Source organism: Drosophila subpulchrella, chromosome 2L (genome assembly GCF_014743375.2).
Source record: "Drosophila subpulchrella strain 33 F10 #4 breed RU33 chromosome 2L, RU_Dsub_v1.1 Primary Assembly, whole genome shotgun sequence".
NCBI classification, from domain to species: domain Eukaryota; kingdom Metazoa; phylum Arthropoda; class Insecta; order Diptera; family Drosophilidae; genus Drosophila; species Drosophila subpulchrella.
The window spans coordinates 22267067-22279681 of NC_050610.1; the positions used below are offsets into that span (position 1 = coordinate 22267067).

General features: G+C 40.5%; 1 protein-coding gene and 1 pseudogene across 1 annotated transcript; one reads left to right on the forward strand and one right to left on the reverse strand.

Annotated features, from left to right (window-relative positions):
• The first annotated feature begins 1920 nt into the window (after window positions 1-1920).
• On the forward strand, window positions 1921-3497 carry LOC119547295. The gene has a single exon (XM_037854083.1). It carries the CDS (start codon window positions 1986-1988, stop codon window positions 3099-3101), a length of 1116 nt encoding a protein of 371 aa, XP_037710011.1. The 5' UTR covers window positions 1921-1985; the 3' UTR covers window positions 3102-3497.
• A 5502-nt stretch (window positions 3498-8999) lies between these two features.
• Window positions 9000-10769, reverse strand: LOC119546959 (annotated as a pseudogene).
• Window positions 10770-12615: the final 1846 nt, after the last annotated feature.

Consider the following 12615-nt stretch of genomic DNA (forward strand, 5'->3'; position numbering starts at 1 on the left):
GCACAGCCTTGGTTTTTTTTTGTTGAAAATACTTAGCCAGTTTATAAATGATCAGATATAATTATGGTTTTGTTAGAAATAAATGCTCTATCTAACTAAAGTTATCCTTTTAAAACTAAAAAATACTAATCAAATTTCTTATCATTTAATTACATTATTATTTTAATTATTTTATTTAATTATTACAAATATCAATTAATAGGCTTAGGTTATTTGGTTATCTCAAAGTACCCCAAATCATTTCCAATTGGATTTTCTCAAAAAACCGTTTAAGGGGTTATGTATAAAAGGGCTTGTACTAAAATAAATAATAACCTATGCTGAAAACTAAACCCCCTTAAGAAATCCTTTTTTCCATTGGCGGTACTTTAAACTGCACTTTGTCAGTGATTAGTGTGCCCAAGTGAACGCATTATATTTGCTCAACTAAAAAAGAATTAACGCATGACTTGCTGCCATATGACAAAAGGCGGAGCTCGCTGAAGAAGTCGAACAATAAGCTAAAAAAAACTCATCTTCGGTGGAATGCATTTGGACAGTTTGAATGGGTTTTCGTGCAGCTCAACTGTCACTAATCGAATCGGGGCAAAAGAGTGGTAAATGAGTATCTCTGGGGTGGGATCCACATCCAGATACAGCCATTCAACAGTCACTTAGCTGCACTGCTCTGTGCATCCTTAATTAAGCGCAGAAAGGAATTGTTTAATCTGCTTGAGAGTGTCCCGGTATCCTCGTCCCTCGTCCTTCGACTTCATTGTCCTTTGGCTGGCGGTGCAATTAAGTAATTGAGAGAGAAAGCTGGTCGAGGAAATCAATTTTCGGGGGGCGGGACGGAAGTCAAAATCAATATTTCACTTGGCGTAATGCAAATTTTCATAATTGAAAACTAAGTGCTGAGCGAAAAGTTGGCCATTTTGCAGGCTGACTTTTGTTTTTATGGCATAATCATGGCCCCCCATCCTCTTTGGATTATATTATAAACGGGTTTTTGGTGTGAAAAACGAAAACACGCGGCCAACTTTTCGCCTTTGAGGCCCGCAAACTTTTCCACACGCATACAATTTGACTTTGAAATGGTACTTAGGGGGGGTAGGAAGTAGAACCTCGGCACTTTAAAGTCCTTTTGCCATTCACCCATTCAATTAAACTGAGTGTAGTTTTCAATAAACTCTGCGCAAAGTTCCATTTGAAAAATGGCAAATAAATGCGCGCTTTCTGCGCTCGCGAATGCAATGAAGCAGCTAAGGGTTTCTGCAGTTCTAGGAAAATAAAAAAATAAAAGAGAAGGAGACCATATCGAGAGGGTCGCCAAATGCAATTTGTGCTCGAGCCCCAAGACCCAGTTACAGTTAAGCGGATTGCCCCGGACATGTATATAGAATATTTATACACTCTTAGCTTAAGCAGGGAAAACAGAGAACACACAGCAGCAGGAAAACGTGAAAACAGGGAAAATCGCCACTTGAATGGGCGGGCGAAAAACTGCTGCAAACTGTTGCTTTCGCTTTGTTGTTTTCTGTGGTGCTTTCTGGTACAAATGTGCAGAGGATTTAGCCAGTGCTCGATACACTGCGATGATGGAGTTGGAGTGCTTTCGATTTGTACAAAGAGATTGTCATAAAAAAGGTGCACAGTAAAATAGACGGCACAGACGAGCACCCATAGCTGGAATTTAGAAGGGAAAATGGAATGAAATTAATAAATAAACACAATCAATTTTCGAATCGAGTGGAAGGGTTGCAACCCCTAGTCCCCTCCTTGCTTTTTATCAATATATGTATTGCATTTTGAACTATAAAAAGAGAATGTCTGAATAACAAAGTTACATTTTAGGTGACCAAATCAAAACTTGTAAAATATGTGAACAGAGTAGGCAAACTACGAAACTTCAAGGCCTTGTTTGTCTAGCCATGAGGCTTTACATTCAGTACAACCTCACACTTCGTCCAGTACACACTTCCTATTTTTGTAAAATTATTGTCAACATGTTTTTACAAGTTTTTTTCAATGATCTAAACAAGTTTAGGCACACAGTCTTTATTAATGTAAGACAAAATTTAAGTGTTGCCAATCTTAAATTTGAGTTGTTTAAAAGTGTCAAAATTCCAGTTCAACGACAAGTAATCATGTTTCTCGGTACGATCCTCACAGACGACTTTCCTGTAGCAAGGGCTTACAACCGGAATAGAGCCGACTTGCAGGCCTTTGACGGCCAACAACTGGTTTGTGTTTTGCGTTTTCGCGATAAAATAGAGTTTAAGGAGACTCTGTCCACCTCATCTTCAATGATGTCTCGGGATAACGAAAAGCCCCTGGACGCTCAATCAGAGTTCGTCGGTTTCGAAAACGGCTGCTCCTCAGCCTCAAGTTCTGCTTCAAGTACCAGTAGCTCTGAAGAGTCAACCCCGACCCCGAGTTCGGCCACTGTTTCTTCCACCGTGAATGAGCAAGGCTGCGGAGATCCGTGTGAGGTCAATTGCTGTGACGAGGGCGGAGAGGGTCGTCCCCCCTATGCCAGGGTCATGCCGGAGGATCGGCGGTACGGGGTCGTGATCACCAACGAGTGCGACCCGTGCGACTGCAACTTCGACTGCGTTCTGCAGCACCTGGTGGAATCTTTCCATTCGGCGGTGGATGTAGCCACTCTGAGCTTTAGCCAGTGCACTCCTGCCGTGTCCTTCGAGTGCCTCCTGCTGATGGTGTGCCGGGATAGCGACACCAGTGACTGGCTCCAGCGCGCCATGCGACCTATGAGCCCAACCTACCTGTGCACCTCCTTTATTAAGCATTTTGAACTGGTCAGGTGCTCCTTCGTCGTCCCCATGGTCGTCGAGCGAGAGCTGTGTCGCATCTTCCACATCATGGAGAAGCAAAACTGCGGCTTGGATCTGAGTAAGTGGTGCGTCGTTCGAAAGACTGCTCTGGATCCTTGCTCCGAGGACTATGCAAAGAGGGTAATCTTCGACGGGTACCCCAATTACGAACTGGTAGTTTACATGGACAACTGCTCGAAGGAATACATCCTTCACCACTGTGGAAAAATTCTGTTCATAATGTGGCACCTACCCGTCGATTTTTCAACCGACCTGCCATGCCAGTAGGCGATTCGATTCAACAGATGCTATCTTTGCAGTATGTTTTCAGTAGCTTTGGCTTTGTCTCATAACAAGAGCACTGGCGAAAATAAGCCATCATTTTTCGGAGGAGTTGGTGTGTTTCTACTTCCTGAAGTCTGGAAAGGACCCTTTTCCTTAGAAAAGTTGGAGATCCTGGCCAAGTTCCATCCTAGTCTATCTATAGTCTATAAGCAACCGTTGTCAGCTTTTCTCGAAATAGAGGAGGTGAACGTTATTGTTGATTGGCATTAGCAATTGGACTGGATCGAAAGTACGATAGAGAAACCCTTGTCATGAAACGATTAAAATAGTGCAGAATTCTAGTAACACGGGATAACTTGTCCTTTAACTAATAAACGAACAAACGTTTTTGGAACGTAGATTGTATAAAATTCGAAAATACTTGGGAAGTTTTTTTTTAAGGTAGAGATTTTACTAATAACTATTTAGCCCATGATTGATATAGCGACTACCAAAGAAATCGTTTAAAAAATTGTATTTAGTTTTCTGTTATAAGCGCTTCCTTTTTAATAAGTTGAAATAAGCAAAATAAAATATTAATGATATTCTTATTTTTTATTTCGTTATTTTAAAAATATAAAAAATATTATATTATAGATATACCTAAGAAACCGTTGTTTCTGTACAAAATATTGCTTCTTTTCTTGTTTCTTGTATTATTTATCAGAACGCTTCTCCACTCATTCCCCTTGGCGTTTGCCATCTACTCCTGTTACATGTCCTTATCCGCTATCTGTCGTTGTCCCTTTTTGGGGTTTAGCAGTGCGATTTTCCACCCCTTAGAGCGACATGCGCGTAGCCCTTGGCCGCCGATCGGGAAACTTAACTGTCACTGGGAAAACTTCATTGTCGAGCAGCTGGAGCAGCAGCAGCAGAGGATTGTGATAAGCAACAGCCTGCAGGAAGCTGGAAAATCCCGAACAAAAAGCCAGGGAAAACTTGAGCAAAACTTTGAGCGCGTAAAAGAACTGAAACTAATTGTTTGGCAAAGTTAGTTAGGGGACGTGACTAAAATACCAGGCGAAGCGTATCAATTACCAGGGCAATGAGCCGGCAAAAGGCCATCGAACAGCCAACCATACAAACAACCAGCCTTCTAACAAAATGCAACAAAATTGTGGAAAACTGGCTCCGAAAGGCAACCGACAATTGCCGCCTGCGCGGCACATCATCAATAAAACATTTTGGTTTTTGCGTATAAAAACGTAAACCGAAATTGCGGCCAAAAGGGGTTTCGATCAACAGGCAGGCATAAATCAATCACTTCCTGCCCTTTCGAGCAATTGGCCCCTCACATTGAATTGGTTTTGCATGCCGAAATTTTATTTATGGCCCCTCTGAACATCACGGAAAGTCTTCCTTTTGTTCTCGGCGGGCTCTCGAATTTGATGTTATTTGTGCGTTTTTGATTTGTGGCACATAATCGACACATAGTCCGCCCTGCCGACAGCATTTGCTCTAATAAATATGATTTATGCCCTGGCCAAAAACGGAAACGGAAATGGAAACTGTAACAACTCACTCTAATGAGACATTTTTCCAGAGACTTATATACACTACATAGCAGGGCGGTACCACAAAAATGTTGTCCCTCTGGGCCTGGCAAAAGTTTACAATTTTTTGATTGACTTTGGGCCTGATTGATGCATGACTGGCGGGATTCGATTGACAGTGATTTATGGCCAGCAACGGCTGGCATATTGCCCAGACATTGGTGACAATTGGTTCGGCACTCTGTTTCCAGATTTGCAATTGTTTTCCGAACATTTTGTGCGACTTTCCCGGCTGGCAAGGCATCAATCAATTGGTTTTTGGCAAAGTATTTTGATGATCTCTACACGTGGTGTTTGGGTGCTATTTTATTAGAAACATTTTTGCGGCGCAACAACAGTGGGAAAACCAATATACACTGTCATTCACATTTTTAGGCCTACAATATTAAAACTATTTCCTAATTGAGAACGGATAAAAACCCATTATCTCAATCCATCTTTCCTATTCGAGAAGAAAAGTTCATGAAATCAAGACAAAAGTGCTCTTAAATTGTTATCTATATGAAAGGATTTTAAAATAAAGTTGAAGGTACACTCGATTTTGTTGTGTGAAAGTAGTATGGCAAACCGAGAGGACTTCATTATTATTTATTTCAATTTATTAAATATTTGAATTACTTATTAAAATATTATTAAAACAACATAATACATATTTTTTAATTTCTAAAAATTGGTGTTATAAGAAATCATTGTTTGGCTTTAAAATTGGTTATAAGTTGTTATCAAGTACGTAGTACTCCTAAAATAACTATCAACTTCATTGTGCAAATATTTTCTTTGTTTTTATTTCAAGAAAGCACTAAGATTTTAAGCATAATCCATTAGTTTTCCTAACCATAGACATAGATACTTTCAAGTTGCAGCTCGTTGACATTTAAAGACCATTTAAAATGTGTTCCCTCAACCTTCGCTCCTCTTTTGCCGCTTACTACATTATGCACTCACAACACTCGGCAGCTCATTCATTTTATTTATTCTGCACTTCAAAGCTGTGTGTTCTTTGCTAAGCCCCACCCCCAGCCACGCCCCCGCCGCCCACAGCCCCCCCCCAAACGCCCCCTTTTCCACCTGTCCAAACAGCAAACTCCGTTGAGCTGAGGTGAGCGAAAAGAATTTGCATAAAACACAAGGCTGGCAAAAACTCGACACTATTTCATTCCAGCTCCCGATTTCAGACCCCATTCACGTGTGTGTGTTTGTTTTGACATCAGTTTTTCATTACGATTGTCACGCTCTCACGACTTTTTGGGGAAAAGCGCAAGAGCCACATCAGTGTGGGAAAAAATTACAAAGTCCCTTTCACAAATACATTTTAGTCCCCTCTAATTAAATATGAAAGTGGTGGCTATTTGGCGGCATTAATGTTTAATAAGCGGGGAAAATCTTAATGGTTTTGCTTTAGCTTAGTTTAACTCGTTTATGTGTTTTCTTTGGTTAAAGGTTATAATAGAGTCGTATGATAATTTAAAATTTAGTATTTATTTAGTACAACCGAAATCTTTTTAGTTTTTAATATATAATACTCATTTTTAATACATATTTCCAAGGCACTCAAAAAATACGATATGTAATCAGCCAATTAACATATTTTTAATCACTGTCAAATAGGGAATTGGGAGTACTATTTCTCTACCATAAAAAACGTATAACAAATTTGCTATATTATATATATATATTTTCATATATTTTCAATATTTAGTGGGGAATAGGGAGTACAATTGTTCTTCTTTTTAAGAAACCGTTTTAAAAATATGTACCATTTGCTTCTTATTTTTTCTCAATTTCATGGCATTTTTAATACTTTAATAATTATTAGTAAATTGGGAGTACATTGTTTTAACCTTTCTAGAAAATGTTTAAAAATATGTTGGCTTAAATATACAATTGGTTTAATATTTTATTCAACTTTCATATATTTATTTGTAATATTTTAAAAAGTAGTAAGACATAAGGATTTTCACTATTTTAATATTTAGGAAAACCTTTAAAAAATATTTCTTTAAATATACATATTATTAAATATTTTATTCCATTCCTAAAGGTTTAATAAACTGTTTATATTAAGCAAAGTATCCCTACTCATAATTTCCATATCATTTACGCCAAGTGCAAAATGCCGTCTCAAAAAGCAGCCGCGGGAAGAAATGGGTTAAGCGGAAATTTAATTTAATTTCACTTTGCCCCACCCACAGTCCTGTTCGGTGGGCGTGGGTCCTTCGGTGTGGCGGGCCTTCTGCGGGTTTTCCATCGGGCGGCACTGGGCAACTATTTTCCGATTTACCACAAGAGTCGTTCTGCCAGCGGCGGCTGCTTTTCGGCTACATTTCTAGTTCATTTCCGGCTAAAAATGAGCTGCTGCCCTGGGTAACTGGGTGTATATGGGGTATCTGGATATCTGGGTATCCGTAACGTAACGACGATTCACATGTGGCTCACATTACACCATCGATGGCAGGTTGCAGGGCCCTGCCATTTAGCACGCCTTTGTGCATAATTTTCCAATTACTATCAATAAATTGGCCCATTTCGGCTGTTCGTAGACGGGGGAAGACCCTAAAATTTAATTGAGAAATTATTACACCGCAATGGATTCGTTTAGTTGCTCCATCTGGCCCTTAATTACCGTTTAGCATTTGCATTTCGGGCAATTTTTAGCAACTGAAGTTGCAGTTGCAGCTGCTCGAACATCGAATCGAACTGCAAATCTCAATGCTGCAATTCGTGCTCGGCAAGCAAACATTGCATAAATTGCTTGGCAATGGCCACTAAAATGCCACATGGAATGGCAGCACGACTTTTGGCCATCGCTTTTCCATCCCAGCCCCAGTTTTCCCCAGCCCAGCCTCCTCCAATGGTTTTCCCAGCTTGGCCATAAGCCAGAGCCAAGAGTATGGCAATTTGTAGCTGGGAAAGTTTCGCTTCCTTGTGCCAGTCGGTTGATTTTGCGGGAAATGCGACAGAGATCTGTGGAGAACGGGTGCGAATGTCGCAGATAAAGATACAATATTCAGATATTATTGGCGAGGAATAAGTTTGAATAGCGCCCTAATCGAAAAGGAAAGCTAGTCAATCTGTAAATAAAGATGATGGCTGCTTGTGCTTTAATAGATAATACTTTGTTCCGTCTGGATAAAAAGGTTATTACCCAAAAAGGCTTTAACCGATTGTTTATTTATTAGTTGGCTATTAGCATTCATCGTTCTTAGTGCAATTACCATTTTACTTATAATTTATAATTCTGTATACTGGCACATATTTAAACATTCATAGACATTCCTCTACCGTACGATTGATCCATTTCAATTGCTTATCCCAAGCGACTTCATTAAGTTTTTAAATTTACGTTTACCTCCTGTATTTGGAGAAAAGCTCTGACAACATTTGCTTTTTATGGTCGATTTCATTTTGATCAAGACTAGGATGGAACTTGGCCAGGCTCTCCAACTTTTCTAAGGAAAAGGGTCCTTTCCAGACTTCAGGAAGTAGAAACACACCAACTCCTCCGAAAAGCGATGTCTTTTTTTCGTACAACATAAAAGCAGATCTTACAAATACATGCTTGAAAATATATTTTAAAATAAAGGACGGGTAATATATACCAAATTCTAAAATTCACAAAAATAAAAACGTTAAGAAAAAACAAGAGAGATCATTTAAAAATCATATTGCGTTCTAAGCGCAATATCCATTTACTTTTTAATTACAATTTTCTTTTCTCGCACTTATTTATACATTTACTGACAAGGGTTCCTCTACCGCACTTTCGATCCAGTCAAATTGCTTATCCCAATAACCGCATTTTCTTTTAACATTTACTGTCTGCTCCAATTTGAAGTTGCCTCTGAAAACGATTGCTTGTGGTATTTGATTTAGTAGGCCGTGATCGAGTTCGTTTTGCCAGGGTCTGCAGTTTGCCAAGGGAAGGTCTTCACGACGAGTTCAGCCAGCCGAAACCAATAGCGAACAAGCCAACTTTGGTGTAGATGACGTCCAGATTGCGATTGGAAATGATGCGGCAAACCTTCAGCTGCAACCACCGATTGGAGAACTTGATTTAATTCAAGTTGCTCCCGAAATCCAGGGACTTGATTATCAAGATTATGAAAGAAACCCTGACCTGATGGGGGAAGAATCCGGAGGTAGGGTACTACTAGTAGACCATTTATAGTCGTAGCTTCTAAATTAATAACTTCAAGGCGTGACATATTGGGTAACGATGATTGCGGAAATTATATCATATTTGTGCATGATAATAAGGGCTCTGTGGCAATACTGGACTTAATGCTTGATGGTGAAAATGACGATAACGATTATATGATGACGAAATGGCGACGCACTCAGGACCCGAAGATGTTAATAAAATAATTGAAGCCTGGACCAATGTTCATAATACATTTGCCGAATCTGGAATATTCATGATAAAAGAGCCGAGAAAAGCACTGGACCTAACGATTGATGGATTATGAATATAATGTCGACATGGTGCCAAATTCTGGACCCAAAGATGACATAAGTCTATTGTAGCCTGGACAGATGTTCATATTCTACTTGACGCACTCAGGAGACGAAACTGTTAGTAAACTAAAACGCTCTTTTTAATTGACCTGGCGTAGAAGCGAGGATACCAGGATCTGGCATATTCTCCAGATCGTTGGATTGTACCGATTGAAATCTCTCTGACTCCAATATACATAGTGATTACATCTACATAATGCCAATCTAGGATGGAACTTGGCCAGGCTCTCCAACTTTTCTAAGGAAAAGGGTCCTTTCCAGACTTCAGGAAGTAGAAACACACCAACTCCTCCGAAAAATGATGGCTTATTTTCGCCAGTGCTCTTGTTATGGGACAAAGCCAAAGCTATAGAAAACATACTGCAAAGATATCATCTGTTGAATCCAATCGTCTACTGGCATGGCAGGTCGGTGGAAAAGTCGACGGGTAGGTGCCACATTATAAATAGAATTTTTCCACAGTGATGAAGGATGTATTCCTTCGAGCAGTTGTCCATGTAAACCACCAGTTCGTAATTGGGGTACCCGTCGAAGATTACCCTCTTTGCATAGTCCTCGGAGCAGGGGTCCAGAGCAGTCTTTCGAACGACGCACCATTTACTCAGATCCAGACCGCAGTTCTGCTTCTCCATGATGTGGAAGATGCGGCACAGCTCTCGCTCGACGACCATGGGGACGACGAAGGAGCACCTGACCAGTTCAAAATGCTTAATAAAGGTGGTGCACAGGTAGGTTGGGCTCATAGGTCGCATGGCGCGCTGCAGCCAGTCACTGGTGTCGCTATCCCGGCAGCTATCAGCAGGAGGCATTCGAAGGACACGGCTGGAGTGCACTGGCTAAAGCTGAGAGTGGCTACATCCACCGCCGAATGGAAAGATTCCACCAGGTGCTGCAGGACGCAGTCGAAGTTGCAGTCGTACGGGTCGCACTCGTTGGTTATCACGACCCCGTACCGCCGATCCTCCGGCATGACCCTGGCGTAGGGAGGACGACCCTCTCCGCCCTCGTCACAGCAATTGACCTCACACGGATCTCCGCAGCCTTGCTCATTCACGGTGGAAGAAACAGAAGCCGAACTCGGGGTCGGGGTTGACTCTTCAGAGCTACTGGTACTTGAAGCAGAACTTGAGGCTGAGGAGCAGCCGTTTTCGAAACCGACGAACTCTGATTGAGCGTCCAGAGGCTTTTCGTTATCCCGAGACATCATTGAGGATGAGGTTGACAGAGTCTCCTTAAACTCCATTTTGTCGCGAAAACGCAAAAGACAAACCAGTTGTTGGCCGTCAAAGGCCTGTAAGTCGGCTCTATTCCGGTTGTAAGCCCTTGCTACAGGAAAGTCGTCTGTGAGGATCGTACCGAGAAACATGATAACTTGTCGTTGAACTGGAATTTTGACACTTTTAAACAGCTCAAATTTAAGATTGGCAACACTTAAATTTTGTCTTACATTAATAAAGACTGTGTGCCTAAACTTGTTTAGATCATTGAAAAAAACTTGTAAAAACATGTTGACAATAATTTTACAAAAATAGGAAGTGTGTACTGGACGAAGTGTGAGGTTGTACTGAATGTAAGGCCTCATGGCTGGACGAACAAGCCCTTGAAGTTTCGTAGTTTGCCTACTTTGTTCACAATTTTAAAAACTTTTGACTTGCTCACATAAAATTTCACTTTGTTGTCCAGAGATTCGCTTAATATTTATCCGAAATTCCAAGAAGAAAAGGGAGTGCAGTGCGCCACATAGCGGCGATTACAGTATTTGGTCAGTGATAAATATTAAAAGGTTTACCAAATCTTATAAAAAAAACATCAGTGACATGTCATCTTTAACTTGTGTTCAAAAATCTTGCGTATTTCCATGCAAAGATTGGTTTTTCTCCAGTTATTTTTTAACTTTCACTGCCACCAGCGAAATGATTTGACTTTTCCATGCATTTCTATGAGCCCTGCTGCCTGACATGAATACATATGCAGCCCCGGCACAACCTTGATGGCCACAATCGTCAGGGAAATCAGAGTTTTCCCCCGTTTTCCTTCCCCCGCCATATGCGTGGGCGTTTTTGTCTTGAATCAGGCGACTGTGCAATGAATTCGCAATGAGCCTGGGAAACACCTGTTGCGCCCACTCGCCCACTAATTGCCCCCGAAAACTAGGCAACACAAATTGTTTTGCACAATGCGAAAAGTCAATAGGAAAAGCGAAATAGAAATGGGAAAGGAAAGCCCGCGCACACAGACACAGCTTGAAACTTAAACACAAGGAGCGTGAAAGCAATTTGAGGAGCAAATTTGTAGCCACCTCTCGCTGTCTCCGAACTTTTCAGTTTTCCCGAGGGAAAAGTTTTCCGCTCGCCTTTTGTCCTGTCTGTCTGACTGTCCTTCCTTACCATTTTTTTGCACTTTCCGTTTGAGGCACAACAATCGCATTTGCCAACTTCATTTATTGTTTTGTTAAGCTGCTAACTTTAGTTTATTGCCACCCAACAAAGTTGCCCCTCGGCAAACTCCGCATATAATTTGTCATATTTTTTAATGACTTTTCAAGTGAGCTTTCCAGTGCGGAGCTGTAATCGCAAATGAAAACCGAGTCAACAGCCAACATGGCCAACATGAATTGTCATTTTTGTGTTGGCTAATCTGTTGTCTGTTTTCCCCTGGTTTTTGGTTGGTTTTTCGTCCCTTTTTCGGTCGCACGTGTCGTATACGTAATTTGCGGTTACCTGATCTGGTTTATTCTAGCTGGATTTTCAGCCAACCTCATCCTGCCCCTGGGACTTTTTGTAATTTATTTCATACCGACTTGCCATTTATTATGCAAATGGCCGCTGGAGTGTGGCCAGCATAGAGTTCTGGGCCATAAACGCAGACAAACACCGAATCTGGCCCACAAATCATTTTCATTATGCAGTCAAACACAAGGCCCCCAATTGCAGAACCAACAATTTTAGCGAACAAACCATTGGAAGTGCGTAAAAATAATTGAAATTATGAATAGTATCGAATGGAAATAAACATTTTTCACTTTTAATAAACGCGATTTTATGTCTATTGATTTTCACCTAGTCAAATAGAAATTATTACAAATTAAACGGGGCCAATCGAAATGGACACATAAATGAATTCATAATACAAATGCACATTCTATCAATAAATGGCATGGAAATTGCGTAATTAAATTAAATATTGTGTGGGAATTAGCGCAGCTGGAAATCAAAAGTATGGAGCATTCAGGTTCATTTATATATTTATGCTTAAACACTTCGAACATATCAAATTGTTGATTTGGCACTGATTGAAATGCTTTTATTTGCGTTTAGCTTTATGAATAATAATGAAGCTTGATAACTTTAGGCAACTAATGTTCAATCAAATTGGTAATACATATTTTTGTTTTAGTTAAATAACTTAAG

What these genes read in the sequence shown, in the direction of transcription:
- LOC119547295 (XM_037854083.1), top strand. Translation starts at nt 1,986, where the DNA reads ATGTTTTTACAAGTTTTTTTCAATGATCTAAACAAGTTTAGGCACACA.